The sequence below is a fragment of the Colossoma macropomum genome, unplaced genomic scaffold, assembly GCF_904425465.1.
Source record: "Colossoma macropomum unplaced genomic scaffold, Colossoma_macropomum, whole genome shotgun sequence".
In the NCBI taxonomy this organism is placed as follows: Eukaryota; Metazoa; Chordata; class Actinopteri; order Characiformes; family Serrasalmidae; genus Colossoma; species Colossoma macropomum.
In genome coordinates, this window is record NW_023494797.1 from 2236441 (window position 1) to 2257500 (window position 21060).

At 42.4% G+C, this 21060-nt stretch overlaps 1 protein-coding gene and 1 long non-coding RNA gene across 2 annotated transcripts; one reads left to right on the forward strand and one right to left on the reverse strand.

Annotated features, from left to right (window-relative positions):
• Positions 1–1404: 1404 nt before the first annotated feature.
• Positions 1405–11376, reverse strand: irx5a (iroquois homeobox 5a). Its single transcript, XM_036584021.1, has 4 exons — positions 10478–11376; positions 9102–9504; positions 7688–8476; positions 1405–1688 (listed from the first exon to the last, which is right to left on the reverse strand). The coding sequence occupies exons 1-4, from the start codon at positions 10721–10723 to the stop codon at positions 1618–1620; spliced, it is 1509 nt and encodes a 502-aa protein (XP_036439914.1). The 5' UTR covers positions 10724–11376; the 3' UTR covers positions 1405–1617.
• Positions 10890–16259, forward strand: LOC118817383. Its single transcript, XR_005008009.1, has 3 exons — positions 10890–10999; positions 13456–13543; positions 15132–16259. It is a non-coding gene; the product is annotated as an uncharacterized LOC118817383 (long non-coding RNA).
• Positions 16260–21060: the final 4801 nt, after the last annotated feature.

Sequence of the window (21060 nt, forward strand, 5' to 3'; positions counted from 1 at the left end):
CCAACAGGCCTATGGACTGCCGATGCACATGGCTGTTTTGCATGCTAATCAAACTAGATGCTAGGTCTGTAGTCCTTCCTGTATGCTAACCGCATGGGAGTGCATGTGCTAGTCGCATTCTGTTGCCTACTTGCTTTGTGTTTGTTGGTCAGGTGAGCACTCAGCATGCTCGAACGTCTCCAGCCCAGATGGCTGCTTCAATCCACAGCCAGGGAATTAGCCATCAGACTGGAAATAGCGCCTGTTATTGAAAATGAGGTCAATCGATGATTTGAGCCTGGGCATGCGGTGTAACAGGTATTAGCACGTTTGACTGAGACAAGTCTGGGGGTTCATGCAACCCCATCCGCCATGGGAGTCGAGGGGAGGAAGGCCGCAGTTGGTGTTTGAGCTGCCGAAAAGGCCTTGCTGATGAGATTAGCTTTTTCTGCTTGGCTGTAAAGCACACTGCTAATCAGAGAGCTAGCCAGGCCCCTCTAAGGCTGGAAGGCTGCCACTGAGAGCCTTTAGCATCTCAAGGGGAGGGAAAAACCTGATCTGCAATCATCTGTTAAACTCCAAAAACTACTGATGTAAAAGCAGATTGAAGATTGTAGCCAAACAATCTTTTAAAGTGTGTCAGTAGTGTATCACCTATACATGTCCAGTTATTCAGTTATTGTAGCATCTAATACTTCAAAGGCTGAGCAAAGGAATTTGGGTGGAGTCCTTGTTTTTGTGGCTTGTGATTGGCTAACCATTGGTTATACATCATCACCAGGCGAGTTGCTTTAATTGGCATGTGTGGTGTTGTGGTGTGCGATATACACACAGATTCTGGGAACTCTCATGCTTGTCTGGGTGCATGCACGTGTGGCCTTGTATTTGGCTCTTTGTGAGGACAAAATATACCATACAACTTGGATACTCTGACATTTGACTTTTTTAATGAAAAAGAGCCAAAGGATTCCCTTTTGGTTATGAGGGTGTTTAGACCTTGTAGTGTGTAAGTCATATATAGCACAACAGTACATAAACAAATATACAAAGTGTTTGTACATGTCCTTGCCCAGCAAGTGAGTATTGCACGTACCCTCCCTCTCATTAGTGCTCTGCACACACACACACACACACACACACACACACACACACACACACACACTGCTGCCTGCACATAGCTCAAAATAACCCCAGCAAAGCAGCAGCCGTTTATCTGTATCTGGGGAGCTGATCCAATTACAGAGCTCACATTTGCATCCATCAGCCTGAGCGAAGGGAAAATACACAGAGTGAAAAATAAAATAATAAAAAAACAGCTCTGGTCAGCCTGCTCCCAAAACAGGGGAAAATAAACGCAAGAAAAATGAGACGAGAGAGAGAAAGAGCTCCGCGTAGTCCTCGGCGAAACTTCCATCAGCGCGCGCGCCCGATGCCCTCCCCCAGGTGGTGGCTAATGGCTTCTCTCTCTCTCGCGCGCTATCTCACTGAGCGGAGCATCCGCGCGCCCATTACGTTAAATATCACTGTCATAATGTGGAACAGATGTTTGGAAGAAAGAGATCGTTTAAAAAAGGAGAGAGCGGGGCAAATGTAAATAAACCGTCAGGGCAAACTTGTAGACCTCCCTCCATTCCTCCGCTACCCCTCTCTCTCCTTCTCGCTTTCTGTCTCTCTCTCCCTCGCTCTCTCGTGTGGACCCTCTGAAGTGCCTGTAAAGAAAACAGTTCATCAATCTTCATCAGTAGCATTAAGAAAGGAATAATAGGCCCCGCTTATCTCGCCTAAGTGCTGCCTTGGGGCTCTAAGGACAGCCGGCGAATGTGGTGAGGTTTTGAAAACTGTTTCCTTTTCTTTCTTTGGATGGACGGTTGCTGAGACCCGTCTTAAGCTTGAGGTTTTTGCATAGTTATTGAAATGGCACATATTCCCTTGGATGACTGTATAAATACATTTAATAAATAGTTTTCATATACGAATAAATGGCTTTCTATTAAAAATCTGCCACTGATATGTAGATGTGTGCTGCGTGGTAGAGTGCTGTGTATGACAAAACAGTACAGACATAAATGTTCTCTCTCTCTCTCTCTCTCTCTCTCTCTCTCTCTCTCTGACAGGAGAAAATAAAAAAAGGTTTAAAAATGTATCAAATACGTCACACTAATAGATTTACAGTTTGCCTCTTGTGAACAGCGGCTGAAAATATGAGTTTTGCAGTGGTTCATAAAATCATCAGCAACGGTTTATAAGGTCATTCGTGGTTTATGTGGCTTTAACTTTTACACCTAATAAAGGCCATTAGTGCCCCGCTACCTCTGAACAGTGCCCTAATTCTTTTCAAAAACCCAGAAGCTTCATTATTTATTTATTATGCTTTATTCTCTTGTATTTTTCTCAGGGAACACGTACAGGCTGCTCTAGCCAAATCCACCATAAAGCCACCGCTGCCTAAAGCTCCTCGTCAGCTCATTATTCTCAGCTAATGTTTTTTTTTTTCATCTTGAGTGACGTGTTCATGTATGAAGCGCTTCAGCCGAAACATCAGACGAGAGAAAATGACACGTGTAATGTGTCCCCAGAGAGGGGCAATAGGAAAACAGTGGGTGAAGTCCAGCCTAAAGTGGCTAAAGTGGAGGGGGTAAATAGTAGTAAGTCACGTGCTGTCAGTTCATCTGAACGAGCTCTCTACGTTGCGTTTGCCTATTCTTAACGTTTCTTAAAACGTGAAGAATGTATAAACCCATCCCCCACCCGCACCCCCAACATCACAGAGTCTTTAAAAGGCGACGAAAATGCTTCGCGTCAGGCCGGCCCTGACAGCTATTTGATTTTTTTTGGGGGGGAGAAAATGGGCTAATTTGTGAAAATTAGGCCCCATGGCCGCCCTCTTACACATACACACGCACACACACACTCGTCGCCCCTGCGCGGAAACGGAGCTCAGCGTGGAGAGAAAGAACAGCTGGGCCTGAATTTTTAGCGCCCATAATTAATTAAGAGCTTCCTCAGTGGGATGGGACGATTCAATAAAAAAGAGCCTCTGTTCCCAGCATGCTCTAGTAGGAGAGGTTACTGCTTCAGCTTTGTTAAATAGAGGGCTGAAGTTTTCTCTAGCTCTTCTTCCTCGTAGACAAATGCCACCATATTCCTCTCAGAATACCCTTTCATTACCGTGCTCTCAAGTTGGACCCTTTTCCAACTCCCCCTTGATCCAACTTTACTCCTAAAAAGAAAGGTTCCTCAGTGGTTTTTGGCTTGGACATACGGTTCTAAGGAAAACACCTTTAATTGGTACGGAGCCTTTCCATTATGTAGAGGTTCTTCAAAATCTAAAAGGTTCTTTGTACTCACATATCTCTTTAAAAATTCGTTTTTTAAACGAAACATCCAATGAAATGTTCTTTAGTGAAAATGACAGAACCCTTTTTGACACCGTTACTCTTAAAGAGTGTGCGATGGATCGACATATTGCTCACTTCAAGGAAGAGAGAGAGAAAAAAAAAGCACGGCTCTGTCTCTATTTGGCCACTCTGGCTCTTGCTGCTTTCTCCCAGATGTCCCCAAGCGCATAATGGAAGCAGGTCAAATAAAAAAGAGAGGAGCTCCTTTTACACCATGGGGCTGAATTTGATTCGCCTCAGCTGGACACTCGTCTCTGATGAGGGATCGTGTAGACCCTGGCTGTTATCAGCTCGGTGCGTTCATATGGAAAAAGTGGAAATCTCGTCCCGTCCCGGGAACATTCGGTACGGGCCATTTTTAACGATGATTTGAGGAGCGCTGTTATCAACAGGTTCCGGTTACCCTCCCTATACTCACACACACACAAAGACACACACACTCGCGCGCGATTGGACGGGCCTGTAGATGGCAGGTGGCGTTTTACAGGTGTGAGATTATTCAGACTGTCAAAAATAGTCTCTTCTGTTTCCAATTCGATACCAAAATATCCCCATACAGCTGACGTTATTTCAATTCGTCTAAACTCGTATTTATTTGTTGGTACGGGATGCTGGAATACGAAAAAGAAAAAAATACATATACAGCGCATGTCGAAACGAAGTGAATTCGTTCGGTAGTAAGAGTTAATAAAATGTAAATAATAAAAAAAAAAAACATCGTAAATCATTCAATCATTTTGTCTACGCCTATAAACTTTTTTGTCATTGTTCGTTTATTTAAACTCTTGTGGTCATATTTGTTTTCTTTTTTTTATTTTTAAACCTAAATAAATCATCCTGAAGGTTGGTGCGATCTTACACTTCCCTGCTTTTCCAGTTTAAACTGTATTTTCTCATTTTACCACTAGCCTAAATTTTTTTGAAGACACTGTGATGAACAGAGTCACGTGGAAATGTTATTCATTTGTGCGGAAAAAATAGCTGCTTTTTAAATTTTCTTTTAATTATTAAACTGTTAAAGTTGAAAAGACTGTAAAGTGTATATATATTAACCTGCTGACATTATTGTATTCACAAATAATAAGAATAATTATTATTCTCATATAATCATCTGCGATTATTCTCCGAAACAGCCTGCCAAATTCTCCTGGCCCTCTGGGCCGTATCTTTGAGCGTGGAATAAGCAAACAGAAGCGTTTCACTGCACACCACTGTTCCCTCTGTCGTCCAGGAAAAGAGAAAACGTGAAAAAAGTATCAGTGACAAATCCAAACTGTGGAATTTCGTTAGTTTTCAGCAAAATTCAGCATCTCTCTCTATTGTCTCTCTCCTTTTTTTCATTTTGAACCGCCTTATTGGTCTTCTACACATGGGAAGTGTCTAGCCCTCCGTGTGAGCCCGAGAGGAGGAAGAAGAGGAGAAGCCAGACAAAGTTGTTCGCGGTCATTGCGGAGCTTACATGGATTTGACTTATAGTGTTATAAAAAACGTCCATGATTGAGACAAAACCTTAAATAAATAAATATTTTTTTCAACTTACCTATGAATTCATACATTATTGTTGCGTCCTACAGCAATTACAATAAAGCAGAAAAGTAGCAAGAAGAACAGTAATATACATGTAGACCTAATAATTCAATAATGTCCCCCAGTGTCTCGCCGTTTTCATCGCGCAATAACATTTACACATCAAATAAAGAGACAGTCACAGATCAGTCACGTGGTTGGGGCCTTTGGAAATATTTCTGAGCGTTGATAGCGGCTAAATATGGAAGATTTTTTTCTAGGCTACTCAGCGCAGAAATTAGTAGGACGGATTTCACACAGTGTTACTGAACCCATTAGGATTTTCTGCAGTGTTCAAAAGGTTTTCCTCCATTGTGCCCAAAGGCTTTGGAATCAGGCTTTTCACATGTTCAGTTTATCCCTTTAAACGTTCAATTGATTTCCATCATGCGGAAAATGAGATCGTAAATTATTATCGATATTTCAATATTTTAGGCCTGTGCGAGTCAGCGATGAAAGGACAAAATGTGGAAACTCAAACGAATAAATGTTTACTTAAATCATCCAGGTCAAGAAAAAAAAATATTCGGCGCTCAAGGATGTCATTTTTCCCTTTTTTCATCGAACTTCTAACTGGCTTCTCTGCGCGTGTACAGCTTTCAGAGCGCAGAAGGCTTCATTCTGTAATTCTGGCTGCGGGCCGCTCGGAGAGATGAAGGGGTGGGATTGAAATGGAGCCCAGGGGACTGCTCAACTAGAGGGCAAAAAATAAACTATGGAGATTAATGGCACCAGCTCACACTGCATCAGGCTGCTTTTCTTCACTCTCTCTAATTATTATTATTATTATTATTATTATTATTATTATTATTATTATCATTATTATTATTATTATTATTATTTAAATGCAAAGTTCAAATAAGTATAGATAAATAGTTCCTCTTGGAAATGTAAATACCTAAAACGAATCCAGTATTGGAAAACAGGCTTAAACATCAGAGGCTGCAGTGATGAGCTCATTAAAGGCCTCTCTCCAATCTAGGCCGCCGTCTTGATTCTGATGAAGGGCGACCAATAAGATCCAAACTGAAACCACAAATGCAAGCCTGAGGTGGCAAAATGTAAATTGCCAGCGAGGCTATTGCAGAAAATTAAGATATTCAAAAACACTAAAAATATTCAGATCGAAAAATGTTATTCGTTTAGTGGTAAATTAAAAACACTAATACTAAAATGTGTTATTGTGAGTTTTTTGGCAAGATTAGATGACTACGTACTTACTTTGCACTGTAATAATAATAATAATAATAATAATAATAATAATATAGGTTTAATGATGTGTCTAACACTACTACTACTACTACTACGACTACTACTACTATTACTACTACTACTACTACTACTTATAATAATAATAATAATAATAATAATAATAATAATAATGGGGCGATGGTAAACTAAGGTTTAAAAATCTTTAACAAACATAAAAAAACAAAACAAAAAACTTCTCAGACCGAATAAACCAAAGCATTCGACCCCAAAACAAGCTCGTGATGTATTCAGTCTTAGCTCCCTGTGCCAGAGGTGCTCTCCTCTCCTGACACCTGAGAGAGGCTCATTCTCCGCGTGCGCTCAAGAACGCAGGGGCCGAAACGAGGAGCAAGTGTGACACCTACCTGCGGAGGAGGGAAGAGCTTTAGAGCTGCCTTACAGGCGCGAGCTGTGTCACAGGGCATTTTTCCCTTTTTGCAGGTCACGGCACCAGCGCCGCACTCCGCACGCCCATATTCCACCGCGCCGTTAAGGCTGGGGGAGCCCTCTCCTCCCCTCTGTTAATGCTAAAACAGAGCCGCACGCTTTCCAAAACCAGTCCTCATTCCACTCTGCCACGCCTCGGAAGCATTAATGAGATCGAAATTTGGCATAAAATCGAGCTCATTACCCGAGTTCGCCACCTGATTGCTTTGCATATAACACGACGCGGTTGGAGTGTAATTGGGTTAAACGAGTGCTCGACACTTTCTTTCCTTTTTTTGAGGGGAGGGGGTATCAATATTCACCTGCTGAACCACTTCCCCCCATGTGTAAAACATACCAACTACTGTCCCCCCATCCATCCCATCAAAGCAAGTTTATAATAATAATGAGCGCTTCATAATACGCCCGACTCGACTTACACGGGATCTTCCACAAGGAAAACAAACAAAAAACTCTGAATTTCAGCTCTGGCCGCCTCTACGTGCATGTGTTTTCTTCAGCTCCTGATGAATGATCGTAGCACACCACCAACCCCAAAACTCTAACGACTCACGCCACAAAAAGGCCTCACCATTTAAACCTATGAGAAGCAATAATGCATGCATGTTTTTGTGTGCAGCTGTCCAAGCCCTCATCCACAAGCATTCAAATGACCCCAAAACAACGGCTGCACACGTGTATTTTTTTTCATAATTTACTTCAAAGATAGTGTATTGTCCATTTTAAATACAAAAAATGCTACATTAAATATACATATTAGTCTTTAATACAAATAGACTCAGGCGGCTGCAGCGTTTTAAGACAATTCTTAGATGTTACATCTCGATTAACCATTCAGAAACTAAGATTTGAGGATAAGCATTTTACTCAGAAAATAACTGTCCTGGGAAATTCCTTTAGCAGTATTATTCTTATCATCTTTTTCTTCTTCTTCTTTTTTTCATCTTGTTTTTTTTTCTTTTTTTAATTATGCAACCACAAATAATAAATAATAGTCCGTGAGATCAGAGTGGAGGCTGAATTCCCGTATTAAATGTTGGACATACCTTTCTTGAGTTCATAAGGGGAGTCTTTACACAGATCTAGCTGCGTTTGCCCTCTGCCCTTGCTGTCTCGCGCTAGAGCCTCAGCCCGGTTCAGCGCGCTCTGGTTTATTCCATTGAAGTGCGCGGCTGCCGCCACCGCCGCCGCCGCCGCCGCTGCCGAGCTCGCGCCCCCGCCCGCTCCCGCGCCCGTGCCGTGTCCGTGGCTGTGTCCGTGCAGGTGTCCGAAAGTGCCGTAGTTCGTGTAGCCCGCGTAAAACGGGGCCGCGGTATAGTAGAGGGGGCGCGAGAGCACGGCGCCGCCTGCCAAGGGCGCGCACTGCGGCGACGTCCGCGTGGGCGACGGGTTTCCGGGCGCCTGGCTCGCGGCCTGCGGCGCGTCCCCGCTCCCTCTGCACCTGTCCGACGAGGTGGCGATTTCGGCCAGCGACCACAGTTTGGGTTTGGGCACGGACGGGGCAGGGGGAACAGCGGGGGGACCGCCAGAAGAAGGAGGAGGAGGAAGAGGAAGAGGAGGAGGATGGATCACGGAGGTCACCTGGCCGCCGCCGCCGCCACCGAGCACGCTCGCACCGCGAGGAACCGCCACTCCCGCAGCCTCAGGCGCCTTGTCGCGCGCCGCCACGAGCGATGGCGACGACGTGGTGGCACGCGCGGGGTCGCCGAGCAGCTCCGAGCGCGCGTCCATCTCCTTCAGCTCCGCGTCGGTGAGCAGCGGCTCCACGTCTTTACCGGGGGTGTCCGCCTTGAACCGGTCACACGGGGCCTCGCCTGGGTGGAGTAGCTTCGGGTCTGATAAGCAGAGGAGAGAAAAAAAAAAGCTCGAGTCAAAATAATAAAGGACTCTCAGTTTGTTTACCTCCCTCTGGTTTCTTAATTTAAATCTTCTTAACCGCCTGTTTACAAACTGATGTCAGAAGAAATCTGTTTGCGGTTATTAAACATTAAAACCTCACGCTAGTAATGTAAATGGAATTTTCACAAGCTAGAAAACAGCAGATGATAGATATGTTTTGTTTGAAAAGCATATTTAAAGAATCCCTGCAATTCTGCATAATAATAATAATAATAATAATAATAATAATAATAATAATGAGGTAGTAATGAATGAGATTCAGCACGCCAGCTGTGCCCCTATTATGCAGCCAAAGATAAATGTGCTGCAAACCACCACACGTCACCAGCAATTCTCAGTCCGTAAGAAGTCAAATGAGATGAGTTCAAGGTGATTATTATTTAAAGCAATTGTCCTATTATAAATAATATACCACCATTAACCAGCAATCAATTTCGCGCCCGGAGTGGAAACGACTCCGATGAAAAATTGATGATTTTTTTCCCTTCTCTCTCCCTCCCTCTCCCTCTCTCTCTCTCTCTCTCTCTCTCTCTCTTTCTCTCCCCTGTATTTTCCACAGACCTGTCTCCGTGTCCGTGTCCCCCTTGTCCACGGGCTTGTTTGGATCGTCATCGTCGTTCTTCTCCAGGTCGATGTTCTCCTCCTCTTCCTCGTCCTCGCTGCGGTTCCTCGGCGTCCAGGTCATCTTGTTCTCCTTCTTCAGCCTCCTCCTGGCGTTGGCAAACCAGGTGGACACTTGAGTGAGGGTCATTTTAGTGATGATGGCCAGCATGATCTTCTCGCCCTTGGTGGGGTACGGGTTCTTCCGGTGCTCGTTCAGCCAGGCCTTCAACGTGGCCGTGGCGTCGCGCGTGGCGTTTTTCCGGTAAGCCGGGTCCCCATATGGGTACGAACCCAGCGGCGCCGCGTACGGATGGTAGCCGATGGAGCCCGCCATGCCCGACGTGTGGTCATACGGAGAGCTCTGCAAGACAAAAAAAAAGCTCAGCCACGTGGGGTTTAGCGCGAGAGTGTCCTTCAAAAACACGCGTGCACGTACGGTGGGAGTTTAACGGACAGTCAAAACTTACTAAGCACGTAAATTCACGAAACACATGCAGCTTAACACACACATACACACTCGCACACACACACACACACACACACATCCATCGCACACTCAAACATGCACACAGCTAATTTAATTATTCAGACCAAACACAACAAACATATATTGACCTATACATATATGATAAAGTTTTTTATTACTATTTTACAGTAAATGTCTCCAGCAGACCGCTGTGGTTAAAATAAATTTCGCAACTTTCTCTACTCTGCAGACTGACCCCATTATTTACACGCCAGCCTTTCTCTATCTCTCTCTCTCCCCTCCCTCCCTCTGTCTTTCTCAAGCAATGTGCAATCATAAATATGAGTAATTTAGCGCTAACTATAATATGTAAGCATACTGACAGACTGACATTATTTCTGAAATTATTTACAGCATTAATTACTTGTTAAAAATAACAATAATAGTACTTGAAATATAAGCAAAGACCAGGGTGTCTCATTACATTTAAAACAGCAGTTTTACCCACTTCTTTTCAGTAGCTTTTCGCTATATAAATACAAACTAAAGGAGCTAATGATAGGTGCTGAACATTTGCTCAATTTTGTTTTCCAAGACAGGGTGTACTCAGATTTTCTTTGCCGTTTTCTTTCCCCTCTTTAAGGAAATCATTCTTTTTTGCCGCAATATTAACTAACTAAAGCATGACCACACACTTACTTGCTTATATGAGTAATACATATGTATTCTGTATAAATGTAGACTCTGTAATTTTAACTTATTCAACAGCACAATGAAATACGGTAAAACTCCTCTCTTTACTACCAATATAGATAAAAATCCACGGCCCCTACACGCTTTTCCCAACTGGTCCCCGGCTTTCACTCACCACGTACGAGGTGAAGGTGGCGGCGGCGGCCGCGTCCGCGCCGTACGGGAGGTGTGAACTGTACGCGGGCGAGGCGCCGCTGAACGCCGTGGAGCCTGCGGCGTAGGGCGCGAACGCGGAGCCCGACGAAGAGCGGCCGAGCTCCTCCGTGCGCGGCCCCGAGATCACGCTCGTGCTGTACGCAGGGCACGAGTAGAGCGCCAAGGAGGCGGACGGCTGGTACAAGTAGCCCTGAGGGTACGCCATAACCGAGCTCAGAAAGAAGCACGGGGGCTTCTCACTTTTCTATCTTTCTTGTCCTTTCTTTTTCTTCCTCTCCTGTTTTTCTTCCTCTCTTTCACCCCTCCTTCCTTTCCCCCTCCTCCCCGTTACTCTCTCGCGCGCGGTCCGCTCTCTTTCATAGAGTCCCGAACCGCGTCCGTCCTCCTCTTCCTGGCGACTACGATGGTGGCGGCGCGAGCTCGAGAGAGAATCGAATGCATATAGACGTCTAGCTCGCTGCTGCTACTGCCGCTTCACCGGGTTTGTTGTTGCTCTTTTTCTTCTTGTTTTTGTTGTTGTTTTTCAAGCTCCGCTCCAAGTTCTCGAGCCGCTGCTTGGCCGCCCGCGCGCGCCGCGTCTCTCATGCCGCGCGGGGCAGAAGTTTGCAGTTTTGGAAGGGGGGTGCTTCTCCTTTATTTTTTTTGTTTTTTTGAACGGAGCTGCTTTTCGGACGGGGCTTTTGCTCCGGAGAGTGTCCTGCCAGGATGCTAAGTTGGAAATTGAGGATTCTGACGCCCACTACGCGCCTCACGCTCCTCCTTTCGGGTGTAGTCATCGGAGGAGAAGCAAGGCGAGCCTGCGCTGGCTTACAGCTCTCTCTCCCTCTCTCTCTCTCTCTCTCTCTCTCTCTCTCTCTCCCTCCCTCTCCCTCCCTCTCTCTCTCTCTCTGACACACTCACACAGAGACATTCACTAACAACCCCCCCTCCTTCTCCTCCTCCTACCCTCCTACCCCACCCCTTCACCCCTCCTCTTTGCCTCTAACAAGCCTCATTGCTTTAGAGCGCGAGAGCCGCTTCAACCCCTGGATGGCGATCTCAGCGCGGGACCGGCGCGAGCAAGCAAGCAAGCAGCTCCAACTTTTGCTCGTTTTCTAAATACGCGAAGAAGCCGTCACTTTCACACTTGATTAATAACAAACGGGACTCTCTGAGAGAGAGAGAGAGAGAGAGAGAGAGAGAAGAGAGAGAGAGAATAGCAAAATTCAAGAGGAGTAAAGAAACGTGACGTGTTCCTTTCTTTTTCGCTGCTCTTTTCTCTTCTAGGGTTGATTATTATGATTATTATTTTGCATTCATTTTGTCTTGATAAAAACCAATTATTTTTAAAGAATTGGCCACTCGACAGAGTCGACAGTAGGTGGCAACGAAGAACACTATTTTTAACCTGTATGTGTTCGTGCAATTGATTAATAAGGATTTGCACGCGAATAATTGCTGCGCTCATGGAAAATCACACACACGCACACACACATACATAGAGCTGGTGCAGCAGTGCAGTGTGTGTTTTAATCCAAAGCAGAAGTGTGCGTGAGGGCGCCTCTGGCTCCGTCCTCCGCAGCAGGGCAGTGGAGGAGTAACTTTTGACAGGTGCTAACTGATTTGTGCGCCGGACAGTTTTCGCCTTAGATCCCGGAATAAACCAGATCTTCTTCTTTTTCTTTAGCTCAAAGCCCCGAGCGCCGACAGATTAAGACCATATGAAGCGGGGCAAATCCGCCACGACCAGGGGCTCTAAGCCGCTTTCATTCAAACACATAGATCTCTCTGTGGCCAGGGATATCCCCATTTATTTCATTCTGTTTGCCTCAACGCCATATTGTGTGCGTAGTATCATGGCTATTATGAGAATTAAACAAGCAGAATATAAACTGCTTAAGTCATAAAAACGTTGAGTGAAAATATGTATTAAACTGCTCCAAAGCAGAAACCTTAACAGATGTAAACTAATTGTGAATCTATGAAAAAGGAATGGGATAAAACAGGAATATTTATGCTTGTTCCAAGAACATTAAATAAGCTCCATGCTGACACACTATTGCATTAGCATTGTAATAAGACTGCTAAACTATTACATATCATTTTAGCATAGCATTTTTATAGCATTTTATTAGTTCTGTGCCAACCTTGTATATTATATTCAGGTTTTAAAAGTTTACTATTTTTGTATGTTTCTTATTTATTTATTTTGGTCGTAAACTACGTCAGGTTATTGTGGCAGCCTCTGCGCACATGTTTAGTCATAATTACCCTCAGTTAAGAAAAATGTACAAGAGGCATTTGCCGTGATAAATGACGTTTTGAGATGTGTATAAACGCAGATGTGGGCTGTTGGCTGTCTGGGCCATTTTTTTTTTCTCTCCGGCTAGTTGAAGTCCTCACTGAACCGAAAGGGATCGCTGTAGGCGCTGCTTAAAGAGCGACTGCAGAAAAAAAAGAAAAGAAAAACCCTCCGGAGAGGAGAAGCAGCGACGCTGATTCTGTAAGAAACAGTTTCATCTGCATTCCTTTTAACAACCACCACCCACTTTCTGCTCTGCAATTAGCTCTAGAGCCTGTCATGCTCCCAGTAGTTAAAATAATAGTTGTAATTTTTACCATATTTAAATTAGGCCTACATGTTATGTATCATAATGCAAATAAAGCAGAAGGCTGGTGCTTATTACTGGCTCTTTCAGTACAGCTCGTTTTTCCTCTCAATTTGGACTTGATTGGGCCCGGCAGGATTTAACCCCCCCACCACCCCCACAGTTCAACGCCCCATTGGCCAATTATGTTTACGGATCCCGCTGAAGGACATTAGAGATGGCCAATGTTCAGTCACCTCTAAATTAGCATACCGGTTGCCTAGGAGACCGTAGTGGGGAAGCGTTTCGGTGACGTCAATCTTCATTGATAGTCCATTATCGGCGATAATGACTTCCTCTCCGCCAACAGGGCTCGATAAGGAGTCTGTTCAGCTCGGTGAGAGCATGGAGGAGAAAGGAGGCAGGAAGGAGCTCACCGTCCTCACGCTGTCCGCGAGGTAAGAAACTCTCAGCGTCTCTACAGGCTCCTTCATGTTTACTTTCAAAATGAGTCTTAGCATCGCTGGCACGGCGTTTTTCTTTCCCGGGGGTAGAGCGAGTGTCGTTTTAAACACCACTGAGCGACCGTCGCAGCTTCTATGGAAAGGCAGCCTTCACTTCCACAGTCTCAGCTCACTTGTAGACTATCGTACAGCTGTATCAGACCAAATCGACTTCATTTGAGCATGAAATTGTGAAAGTGTGCGTGGCGTTTCAGTTTTTCGTCAACTGTAGGCTACTTCAGAAACAAAGCGCTTGACTATCTAACTCCGTGTGGCTAAGCTGCTTTTACACGTTTAGGCTAATTAGTCTGAGTGAATCTGTCATGTTAGCCTGGGAGGCTAATTCTTAAAAAAGAAGCCGCCACTCTTTAAGTGTTCAGTAAAATGTGGAAGATGGACACATGCCTGGCACGCGGCTGAAATCATCCCATTAATTATTTATTTATTTATTTTTTTAATTTGCTCTTGTCTGTCAAAATAGCGTAGTTAAAAAACGAGGATGTTTAAAAAGAAAGCAGAGGCGAGAACGTTATTTTCTCTTTAAAGCGCGGCTTCCAAAGTGCCTCGGGGAGAAGTAGCCTAATCAAATTTGGATTTTGAAAACTATTATTAGACAGCATTATATTCTCTTCTATTTAGCGCCGGTTCAATTGCCTCGCGCGTCCACGCAGATGTGGGTTAAATGAAGTTGGAGAGGCTTTGACAGGTTTGCTGGAGGCGCAGGCTGAGAGGTGCTGGTGGAAAGCAGCAGCGGCAGGCTGCGGTAGCCCACCGCTTCCCGGCCCCCCTCACGCGGATCTTAGGCGCTCTAAACCTGCTCTAAACCGATTAGAGGATGGCAAATATTCTTTGATGTATTAGCTGAGGGCTTTTTGCCACTTCGAAGCCAATTGAAATTCAAAACAGTCCGCCTCCAATGCTTTGGGGAGATCCGCGGCAAATAATGGATGTGATTTAGTTTTGACCTTGCAGTTTTATTAAATGATTAAACACGAGCTGCAAGAGGCTATAATAATAATAATAATAATAATAATAATAATAACCATAATAATAATAATAATAATAATAATAATAATAATTATTATTATTATTATTATTATTATTATTATTATTATATATTTGTTAATGTTTTTGTTGTCTTTGTTTCAGTTGATACTTCTGCCACTTTATTGTTATTATTGTTATTCAGTTATTTAATTGATGTTTATTTAATGTACAACAAATGTTCTTAAATTAAGCCACCTCTTAAATTTGGGGTGCCCAGAAGCATTGCTCGGATTTGAGTTCTCTCTGCTTTACCACACCTAATTCAACCCATAAAGGACTTGGTAATTTGCTGGTGAGTTGAATGAGGTGGCTTAGATCAGGGAAAGCACTCTCAGGGTTAATGGCCCACTAGACTGCATTAATGGATTGCCAGGTTTAGACCATTTCAAACAGAACATGCTAAAAATGTGAATTTAATCTCTTTTTTTTTTTTTACTTCCAAAATTGTACACTAATTCATTTGGGCATTCTTTCATGCATATGTTTATCCTTTCAGTTTTCAATGCCTTGGAATTATACTCAACTCAGCTCCAGCATAAAACAGCCACAAGGTGAGGCACTGCATCGTAGTGTTATGTATACATGTGCTTTCGTCATATATTTTTCTTTATTTAACATTACCATTGTGATTTACCACATGTAAATATTGTTGGTAAAGATGATTATTAAAGTTTGTTTGTCAAATTGTAATCATGGATAATCTTGATTTCTCATTTAGTAGTTCCTGCTTTAAATCAAATGAAAGCTTTGGGTATAAGGCCTGATGATGACACATGCATACTGCATAGTAGCATTTATTCCAGTACAATAAACATGTGATGATAAATAATGTACTGCAGTAGTGTCTTACTATAAATAACCCTTTAAATACATTCTTAGTATGTGTACATTTCTCATACTTTTATTATTACGTGATCTATATATTATATACTTTTCCATCTAAGCATTATCAAATCTAAGCAACAGCTCAGAAGGTCAAATGCTAGAAGGGCAATCCCCACCTGCCAAGGCTTTGAATGTTTGTATTTCTTACCACCTCCCCTTTAAAAAAAAAAAAAAAACACTAGACTGTTAATGCTACTTAAGCCATAATCATTAAAGGGCAACTCTGTGATATTTTGATTAGTCCTTTCTCTATGGACGGGTGTGAGGCCTGCAAAAATCACAGTTTGGAAACTCTATCAGATTTAATCAACTCTGTTTTTCATCAAGATAGGTTTTTTCCTCTGCAATCAATGTTTAAAGCACTCCTTCACCAGCAGAGGTAGACGGAGGCCCCTGTTTCCCTTTACTGGGGGCTTCCTGCACACCCGCTGTGTCTCCACAGGGCCCCTGGAGAGAGGGCATGCCGTTAGCCTAGCTAAACGATCAGATGATGGCCCTGTTATGAGAATGGATTCAGAAATTAGAGATTTCAGACAAAGATTGCACACCTCCTCCCTCTCCTGCCAGCTGGTTAAGATTATGATTGATTTGTTAGAGGTGAACTATAGGAAGCAGGCATCGATTTTTTAAATGATTCCCTTCCAACCTTCAAAAAAAAAATACAGTTGTAACCACAGGACAGTATTACCATTAGTATTTCTTTTCATCTATTTTGTGTCTCTTTCTCCTTCATCATCCCTCTCTCTCACTGTCTCTGTCTTTCTCTCACTCCTCTCTCTGACTCTGTTTCCTGCTTTTTTCTCTTACTTTGTTCTCTCTAAGTCTCTCTTTTCTTTGTTTCTTTTTTCTCTTACTTTGTTCTCTCTTCTACCTTCTAATTTTTCTTCTCTCTCTTTTTACTCTCTCTCTCTCTCTCTCTCTCTCTCTCTCTCTCTTTCTCGCCCCCCTCCCTTTCCCATTCAGAGAATGGAAAAACTGGAGTAATACAGCGTCCACGACAAGACAAATTATCTGTAATTTTATTGTGAAATGAGTCAATAAGCAGAGAGACTAAAGGTATATTGATTGAGTGTAATAAGGACAGAGTGATTCCGACATCAGCTCTTGCTGGAAGAGCTGCTACGACTGCATAATACTGAAATGCAGGTCTCAGCACCGTGGCTACTGCCAGTGCTTTTCACAAGCAATATTTGACCTCTTCGAGTCCTTATGTGTAGTCAGCTTTGGCAGAATTGGAACAGCTTAGAAACTAGATTAGCTAGAAAATGTCTCAGCCTTTATGTGACAATCGATTTTTTGCTGCTTGCAGGGCTTCAACAGGACGACAATTAAAACCTGTTTTGTCTGGTCATCAGATAAACATTTACTCAAATGTGCTTGTTCAAGGTGTATACTGTATTATATACATGAGTTGAAGCCAGTAGTGTAGCAATCAGAGTAAATGCCTGAACTGAAGTTTGAACTCTTAGCGCTCATTATCAGCACGGCCTGTAATTGATGTGAGAAAACGAGTCAAAGATTTTATGTCAGCCAGTCTTGCTTAAATGACCTCCAGAGAATTGCAGCAAATGCAATTAAAATTTATTTTGTAAACATTCTTTGTTTCATTCTCACTTGTTACATACGTTTATTATTTGACAGCTTTAGATAGCATTTAGCATTAAACTTGATTTAGTCAGTAAGCTACCAGTGTGGATGCAGGATGCTGTATTTTAACATTACTAATGTTTTAGGAAGTGTACGTGTTTTCCTCAAGAACTAAAGTAGTCAAGGATTCAGTTTAACCCCTTAAAGTGCAGACAGATTATTCAGTTGCTAATCTTAAGACTAACTATTCAGTAACTACTATACATTTTTCAATAACTTCTGTGAAACAAACATGTAGTTATAAGAGTGAAGAGGTTTGGGCCCTCCAGGCCCCTGTGGTTTAAGGAGGTAAATATTATCTTTGATTCTTATCCTTCTATGGTTTTGTATTTGTACACGGAAAAAAGAAATAATTGCAGTGGATTGCAGTATATGCATCATGATTAAACATTTTGACATGGTACATTTTCTTTGGCAATACAATGACATAATTTAGTATTTCAATGTTGGCAGTATTTATATTGATATAAATACATTTAATACATGTGGAAATGGTGTACATTTCTCTTCTCTTCTCTTCTCTTCTCTTCGATTCTCGTCTTCTGTGGGTCACTTTCTACCTGTCCCCACTTTAACTGCACAGGAGACCTAATCTTGAGCTTGTGCATCTCTTGTGTATCCAGTAATGAGCAATGAGCTGAAGCTACAGAAGCAACGAAAAACGATTCATCCTCCGCTCCTCTCTTCCTGTGCTGTTGTTTTGTTTTCTCCGGCAGGGTCTTTGATGCCATATCCTCTTACATTTTGCTCTCCCCCTCCTCCCCAGCAGCCATGTTTTCAAAGAAACATCCAGCAAAAAACACTCTCTGCATTTGAAATGTAGATTGCTCACACTCCCGCCATTCTGCATACAGCACATGCCCTCTTCTATTCTCCCTCTTTTTTTTCCCTCGTTCCAGGAGTAGGCTTTTTCCTGACGATTCATCTGATACATTTGAATGGCTTCCCCATCAAGGCCTTTGTGTTTTGGGTGTCATGTATAATCTGTGGCAAAAGCGATGCAGAAGAGGCTTCATCTTCCATTTGCTCTCCATCAGGGTGATGTCACAGCAATTCAGAATGTATGCAATGTGTTTTCTGTGATGTAGACATAGCAGATGATAGATATGCTCATAATATCTGGTGACTGTTCGTGAAATATGGAGTTGGGGCATGCCAGTTGTACTAAGACATAAGAACTGTACATTATTTGCTAACTTTGTTTTAACTAGTTTCAGAGTTACATTATGTGCATAAATATCAAATGTACCTCTAAAGGGCTGTACGTCTTTTGAAGGTGTTTCAGTAACACTGTGTATATATATATATATATATATATATATATATATATACACACACACACACACATATATATATGCGCACGGGTAGCCCCCAGAGTTTAGCAAGAGGTTAGCACTAAAAAAAAATCGAAGTAGTTCTTAAGATGCACTGAAATAGGTAATGCACATTTTCACATGAATAAAATATATTACATGAACATAATTATAGCCAAATGTAAGTAAATAAAAAATACAAAGTTGTGTTGCTGTAATATATTTTATTCATGTGCCAGTGATGTTCATATTTGAATCAAGTAAATTCAGTGCACTACTTTTTTCAGTGTTGAAAAGTGTTGATGTTGTGAGTTAACATTGTGTTTCTAATCAAACATTTCTAGAACCTTGCACATGCAGCAATGTAAAATCTGGGCAGTTCTGTCTTTTAACCCATAAACTACAGGCTTCTTATTCAGTTATTAATCTTAGGACTGTGCACTTTGTTTAACTACTGTGAATTATTTGGCAACTACTATGAAACTACTGCTATATATTCTGTACTTCAAAATGGTTGATCAGTGTCTGATTTTGGGCCATACTGGTGGATAGCCTTACTGTATTGAGAAGGAGCTTTGAGTTGATGTAGTGCAGATCTCTCTCTCTTTCTCTCTCTCCCCCTGTCTGTAATGCTTCACACCTGTCCAAGCTTTGGAGAGGATTCTGCCTCAGGTACCTGTCTTACTGGTTTGCTGTCCTCGAAAGACTCTCAGGTATTTCCCAAGTGTGTGTGTACATATTTCACATCCCCCTCTCTACCAACTGACTTTGGGTGCTTGGGGCCCTGCTGTTATTTACCAGTGATCTGCTCCCCTAATCCTCTGCTCTGTGGCTGAAGGGTGTATTTCACTGTGGCATGCCTGATGTCTACGGGCGCACTCACCTTTCACTTCCCATGAACATCTGTGACCCAGAGAAACATAGTTCCACCCTGCTAACACAAACAGAGCGGGGAGATCAAAGGCAGGCTGAGCTCACCTGTGCTCCAGGAGAGAAAGCTTCTTAAACCGTCACATGACCCGTAAACAGGAACAAATCAACATGTCTGCTCCCGAATGCCTTCAGTCACTCACAGCTTTTTGGATGTCTGTCGTGACAGTGGAATTACACAAGAAAAGGAGAACCGAAACCAAACATAGAAGGAAAACACCATTGTTTTAACTTATTTGTTGAACTCTTTAACCTTTTTATCTTTGTGCTTTAATAATTAGAAAGGACAAACTTGTTCCAAGTGGCTAATGTCTGTTGCACATTATTAGAGACTGTTTTTATGGCGAGTTTACAAATGACATGTATTATCTTATATGCTATATCTTTATTGGCCCCAAATGTACTTGGACATTTTACTCATTGGTGGACTTTAATTAAGTTCTTTAGATTAGTTCATAAAATATTTGACAAAATAATATTTGCTGCGTATCACACATTATCAACAAGTGGTAGATTCTTTGTGTTGAGAAAACCCAGAGAATTCCAGCCAGACTGTACTAAGGACATTGTGAAGCACAGAGGTGGAATTTTTCTATTTTTCTTACAGTGGTGTCAGTGAGCTTCTGTTCATTGGCAGGATCATGAACTCAAAAGTGTAAAAGGGCATTTTAGAAGGAGACTTGCAGCAGAAAAGAAAGCAAAAAAGAGCTCAAACAATAACAATCTGAAACACATCACCTGCTTTTTGAAGGAACACTTTTGTGAAAAGTAAATTACATTCTTGGAAATGATCAGTTTAAAATAAATGTCACTTGGTTTAACATTTTGTTTCCTAGCATAGTTAACTTAATACATTGTGTGGAGCAAGTACTCAGCTGCATTTTGAGGCCACTGTATATCTCACAAATAGGTGTTATTCATGATGCTTTTGCAAATATTTTGTTTGCTGTTTGTTAGCTTTCATTAACGTCAATGAGCAAAGGCACAAAAAATTAGAAACAACTAGCAAAGTTATTAGTAGGACTTTTTTTTAGCTGTTAATGATTGGTAAATGATTGGTCACAACTTCATCCACATTAAACTGTGAATGAAGTTGTGACCAATAAAAAAAGACAGTTGTCATTGTTGTAACCTTAAGTTCAGCAGGCTGGTTCAATTTCTTTCTTTCTTTACTTATGTTTAACTGAAAGAAACCTTTGGTGACCAAGGTTAAGGTTAGGGTTAGGTTTAGGGTTAGGCCTAGAAATTGTTTACTATATACAGGCATGTATGTAATAGTGCTATATGGATTTTATTACATATAGGGGCATGCATATGACCCCATGTTCTGACACTGTATAAAAGCATGGAACGGTCTTTTGACACAACTGCTGCTAACCAGAATGTGTAAGCCGTACTATGTCTAATGATTGTAGCCAACGCCTCAACTCTAGCCCTGCACACAGTGACCTAGGTCTGGCCACCAGTATGTGTTTGTGTTCATGTGTTCAGCAGGGCTAAAGGCTCAGACCTGGCACTAGTATTTCGAGCAGGAAGGAAGGGAGGAATAGACAAAGAGAGTGAGAGTGAAAGAGGCATGTGGCAGAGTGGAGAGGTGTGTGAGGTTGAAGGCCATGCTTCTGTCTTTGTGGGAGCCCATTTAAGCAGCGC